The sequence below is a fragment of the Salvelinus fontinalis genome, chromosome 4, assembly GCF_029448725.1.
Source record: "Salvelinus fontinalis isolate EN_2023a chromosome 4, ASM2944872v1, whole genome shotgun sequence".
NCBI classification, from domain to species: domain Eukaryota; kingdom Metazoa; phylum Chordata; class Actinopteri; order Salmoniformes; family Salmonidae; genus Salvelinus; species Salvelinus fontinalis.
Genome location: NC_074668.1, coordinates 29,684,900 through 29,690,899, shown reverse-complemented (window position 1 = coordinate 29,690,899; position 6,000 = coordinate 29,684,900). Strand labels below are relative to the sequence as shown.

The 6,000-nt window shown below is 38.7% G+C and overlaps 1 protein-coding gene across 1 annotated transcript in view; it reads right to left on the bottom strand.

Moving 5' to 3' along the window:
* The window catches only part of LOC129853491 (solute carrier family 15 member 4-like), a 55,288-nt gene continuing 49,288 nt past the window's right edge, over window positions 1–6,000 (bottom strand). The window contains exon 9 of the mRNA XM_055919597.1: window positions 1–4,388. Within this exon, the coding sequence (XP_055775572.1) occupies window positions 4,222–4,388 (167 nt within the window). The 3' untranslated portion in view covers window positions 1–4,221. The remainder of the gene's footprint in view (window positions 4,389–6,000) is intronic.

The window sequence follows — 6,000 nt, the reverse complement described above, 5'->3', positions numbered from 1 at the left end:
CAGGAATGCGTAATATGCGTTTTTATTACACCCAAATTATGGTGTGCCGTGTAAGGGCATGTGGACAAAAACCAAACAAACACGTAACAAAACACAGGGTTGAAACCCAAATAAAAGAGCGAGGAGTACCTCGAATAAATAACACTTGCGCACAATTATTAACATACGGGACGAGACCCGTAGTCATCTGCGCAAACCACAATGGCACAAAAGCCAAAACACACAGCACAGGTACTCACACACACCAACGGACATTGTAACAATAATGGACAGCCCAATGGAAACCGAAGGACACACTTAATACAAATACTAATCTGTGGGAATAGGGGACAGGTGTGCGTAATTAAAGTTCCGGAGGGATCCATGACAAGATTGCTACTTTAAGTCTATCAAAAGTGTGCAAGTTTGAGCATGTGTCCATTAGGTCAAAGAAGAAAAAAAAATATCAGCATGAAATAGATGGAGCAATAAAAGCCCCACTTTTATTCCATAGGCTTGGATCCGCACTATGCAGCTGTTGCAAGAGCACATTTTTCACTGGCTATATATTGGTTTCAAAAACAATGATTGATAGGCAGCTTAAACTTCTTGAATTCAACCATTATTGGGTTCCAATACACATTTCGATTTGTGACAGACATCCACAACAACCACAATATGTAAACGGACTCTTTGAAAATGTGAAGAAAACAAATATGTAAATGTTTTTTAAATGTGAATCGCATTTTTATTTGGCGTACGCCCGACGTCATTGCGCGTGCCCCAGTTTGGGAATACCTGGTCTAGATAAATGAATAGAAATACATTAGAAAAAATTGACTCATAAATAGCTTACAGCACTCCAACTCCACTGCTTTGTAAAGCCTGGTCTATAAATCTGACCTAAACCCAGAACCTCAAAAGCAATATCTCTATTATTCAGTATTTTTCAATGTTATTGCCCTTCAAGACTTCCTCCATAACCACTCATATCTGCTAAAAAGTAATCTTGTGAGAAAGAAGCGGCCACACAGCTATAACCTGGAGGCATTGTGTTAAGTTCAAACATCAAGCTGTCTGTTGACACGCTTGTGTGGTCTGAATCCAACCACCAGACTCCATCTAATTTACTATACAGGAAACAGCCCAGAGTTGTTGCCTCGGCTGTAAGGCCTAAGCATTAACACATGATTTGTGGGGACGTGCCAATTTCAATCCCAGTCTGATGAAACATGCATTCGCCTCACTGGAAATGCTCAATTTCACCCATGAGTCACAATAAGAGCTCTGTGTTATGCAAACTATTCTATGCCAACCTGCCAGTGGGTGTCTCCCATGTCTAAGAGGAATAATAGGGTAACAAAGGACTGGAAGAGGCTTACCGTAATCGATAAATAATATAACCCTGATTATGGCAAATATATGCTAATGCTACCATAACAGTTAACATACAATTGTAAAACATACAGCATCAATATGACTAAAATGCTTATGGTTTGGCATTTACCCATCTTTAAAATAGACGTCAATCATTACAAGTCCTAAAGGATAAGCAATCTCAAACAAAGTGTTTCCTTTAGAGAATCGAATGTAGGAAAGAACGATTTTAATATTTTATTAGCAAAAATAACCCCACAAAAAACATTCTAAATACCAATGCTGCAGCATCATTAAAACAGAATACATTTTCAGAAAATGTTTCTTCAAAAGCTGTTAAGTTGACACAAAAAAGAACCACCATTCATCCAACAAACACTATAATAAAACAGCCAAAAATGTTTTCAGCCATTGTCAATGAGTTAGTAAATGGTTTCAATGTGTTAGCTAAAAAGGTCAATTCAAGCCACCAACCTGAGAATATGTAAACAACTATACTTCAAGACATCTCAAAGACAGTTTACTAACTCTTCATAACAATTGTATTGGTATTCTTTAATAATTCAATTATTCTACCTCCCTTCCACCCTGAGTAGATTTTGGTTTGTAAAATACCTTACTTTCAGCTTTAACTTTTTGCACTTAGGTCTACTGTAGGTAAAGCAAACATGCAGATTGCTGCTAAACAATCACTTGTCGGGTAAAAGGGAAAAAACATTGTGGATCTTGCTATTTAACAGAACATACATAGTTTTGTAGTGCCAGAGTCAACGATTAAAGAGCTTTGACTGGGGTGAAATATACCAACTACATGAGAGGGATTACATAGAGTGAGGCTCTGAACATTGTCTACCATATGATAAGTATACATTAGTCACAACCCCCAAAAGCTACAGTATGTAAAAGTGCAGTCTATCCATAAGGACACCATGTGCTGACTACAGACATTTATTAACACATCCAAATCTGAGGCTAGACATTGTCAACAGTCAGACTAATACTGCAAATTAACATTTTCATTTTAACCTTTACCCCAATTGCATAAAGAAACTGGTAACTGTAAAATTGTGGTTCAGTCTGAACTAATGTCAACTTAATGAAAACATTTACTTTCACGATACAATTCACATCGTTTTCTGCTGCAGCAATCACAGAATATCCCGTTTCAGCAACACGATATTGTGTCATTGCTGGCTAGGGATGATTAGTCCGAGTAAATGATGATGGTAAATATACCAAAATGGTTTTCAAGTTGAACCAACTGGCAATATATACATTTAATGTCATACATTTTTTTTGTAATTTCTTTTGTTTGATTAAACCATTGCATAGTCGAAAAGTAGTAGTCTAAACCTTATTCATGGATTTAGCAGGTAAATTTAATTAAAGAAATACCTTTGATATTTAAGTAACTCTAGATCAACGCCTAAGACACAAAGTATATGTATACACAGTGTACAAAAAATGTGGAACACCTGCTTTTTCCATGACAGACTGACCAGGATCCCTTATTGATGTCACTTGTTAAATTCACTTCAAAATCAGGTGTAGATGAAGGGGAGGAGACAGGTTAAAGAATGATTTTTAAGCATAGAGACAATTGAGACATTGATTGTGTATGCGAGCCATTCAGAGGGTGAATGGGCAAGACAAAATTGCCTTTGAACGGGTATGATAGTAGGTGCCAGGCGCCCCGGTTTGTGTTTGATACAGTTCCCTGTGTGTCAAGAATGGTCCACCTCCCAAATGACATCCAGCGAACTTGACAACTGTGGGAAGTATTGGAGTCAACATGTGGCACACTTTCGACACCTTGTAGAGTCCAGAATTGAGGCTGTTCTGAGGGCAAAAGGGGGTGCAACTCAATATTTGGAAGGTGTTCCTAATGTTTTGTACACTCAGTGTATAAGCAACAGTATGACAAAAAAATTAAAGACTGAAAACATAGCTCCATATTGAAAACACATACAGTAGGTGAAAATAATGGTTAGCAAAAAAATGTAAATAACTTTTCTATTTAACCTTTACATGCCAATCATAAACAAGTTTATACAAGTAATATAGCAAACACCAAGCCCCTAATCACAATTGAATAATGTTCAATACAGTGTGAAAATGGCACAATTCCTCTAGTGCAAATTATCAAAGAAAGGATTTAAGAGAAAACAAGCAAGAGTACAAACCTGATCAGTCAGTTGATGAAGCCTCAAAAGTTTTTCAAAATGGTGTGCCTTGTTTTAAATTGTTCATTGATCTATGGCACCAGTGAAAAGGCCACATTCGTGTAATGCTTACTCATCTGACAATAGGAGTGAGCTATTTGTAATTAATTTGATCAGCTTACGTTAAATAATTGGTTTAAATTATTGAAAATTACACCATTCATATTCAAGGGAACCCTGATCAAACACAGTAATGATGTTTTAAATAAGGTACTGTACAATAAATATACATTAACATGAACTTGATCTCATGTGAGGGATGTGCGAGTGTACAGTAAAAATATATTTTTGCTTTGAAAATGTAATAGTCTTACAAACCCATTAAGTAAAAAGAACAAACTCTATCCGGTACCAAATCGAGATTCCCTAAAAACACGTCACTTTGATACAGCTACGACCGGAAGGGGACTTTTTCGTAAAGGGTTAGGAAAATTAACCTAACAGGTTAGAAGAATTAGGTTAAGGTTAGGAAAAGGGTTAGAGTTGGATAAAATGCTCTCTTAACCTGCTTCGAAAAGTAACTTCTGGTCATATCTGTATTGAAGTGGCATGTTTTTAGGGAGTCCAGTACCAAATCAGGCAGGTGTTCTGGCACTAACTACTACAAACTAAGGCAGGTAGGGTGAGGTCAGATGGACAGGGGTCAGTCATGGGACCAAGACGAAGTGATACCCTGCCTCTGACTTCCTGCTCTACTATTCTTCTGTTTGTCGTACTTGACCGACACGATGAGGAAGACCAGCAGGGTGAGGCCCTGGATCCCCGCTAGCAGGAAGAAGTAGTAGTTGAGCTGGGAGTCATTGATGTTACCTAGAGGGAGGGAGAGAGGTTGAGGCACAGGGCATTATGACAGAAATCAGTGCAACATCTCAGAAAGATACACCACAAGAACCTGCAGAGAGGAAGAGATGGAAAGAGAAGAGGGTATGATGCAGATGTCATAAATCGTGAGTCACAATAAATAAGGGGTATTGAAAGAGCAAAACATGACAAACAGCAGTGGTTGATGCAACCTGCAGAGAGGGAGAAAGAGTCAGATGGATGGGAGCATGACCGCAACATCACAAAGCAGTGTACCACATTAAAGGGATACATATTGTTCATTCAGGCATACAGATGTAGGATCTTAATTTGAGCCAGTTTGCTACAGCAGGAAAATAATCCTGCAGCAACAGGAAGTGTATTATTATGTGGATTATAATGGAATGGCCATTTTTGTAGGGGTTGATACATTTTTGGTTAGGGCAAATCAAGTCAAATTGGTAAGTGGAAATTACAAACTTTAGAAGCATTTGTAAAACTCAAATACACTACAAATACACCACAGCAACAAAAGTTAGCAACTTAAGACCCTACATCTGCATGGGCATAACCTGGCAATGTCACATGGCAACAAAAGTTGTTCTGTTTCCATGTTTAGCTCGCTCTTTCGAGATAAATGAAAGGAGATCTGTCTGCAGTGGCTTGTGCACGAGAAGAAACAGCTCTGTCAAAGTGCAGAGGGAAGCTGCTTGCGTCTGGTCTTATTTACTTTTGAGATGTTCGACGCAGTTTGACCCCAAACTTGAATCATCATATGGAGGGTATTATTGAGGATCTGGGATTTAAGCTTGAGAAATAACAGAACAGTCTGGACCCTCAGCTGTAAGGCGAGGCAGGGTCTCAACACTATTAAAGGACTGTTTCCTCAGAGGAACAGATGCAATAAAAAGCTATAATCACAATGATGCTCACTTCCTTGTTTGACCTTCACTCTGGCTTAGTGGGATTGAAATAGGAGCTGTGTGTGTGTATTGGAGACACTGGCGCAGCATGTCATAGAAAATCTGACCATTTTCAGTACAAACCGACTGGTTGACATCTCTCCTACATAGACCCTCGTTAGAGCAACTCAGCAACTCACCACCTTGTATCTGTAGTACTATAGAATTCAAATTGTCCAAGACAATATTACCCTTTCGGTCTTAATAAGATAAATTGGCACCCTTCTTTCTCAGTTAAATATCACCAGGCTCCAGTTTCAGCAGTGGATCATTACTAAGAAGCCTCTTTCCAAGGTTTATTTTTGCACCCAGCTATTGCAGTATTTACTTCTGAATGTTGGCACTGCTAATTAGTTGTCCCTATTCAAACAAACACTGGAGGGGAATTCTAAACAAAATCTTGTTTTTCCCCCGCTATAGTTTGACATGAAGGGAAAAGCCGACAGCTGCACTAAATCCTCCATTTTGAAACTTAAACGGAACATTGTCTGACAATTTTGTTGGCATTAGAGAAGCTTTCCACCCCTGGCAGTCTGGTTTACTGGCCTTGCTGTTCAGCCAGAAGCACTTCTAATGCAAATCACAGCTATTCATTTGACGGCTGTTCCAAACCTCTGCCAATAACAGCACATTTTCAGTTCTCCGCCTCAGACCACTCC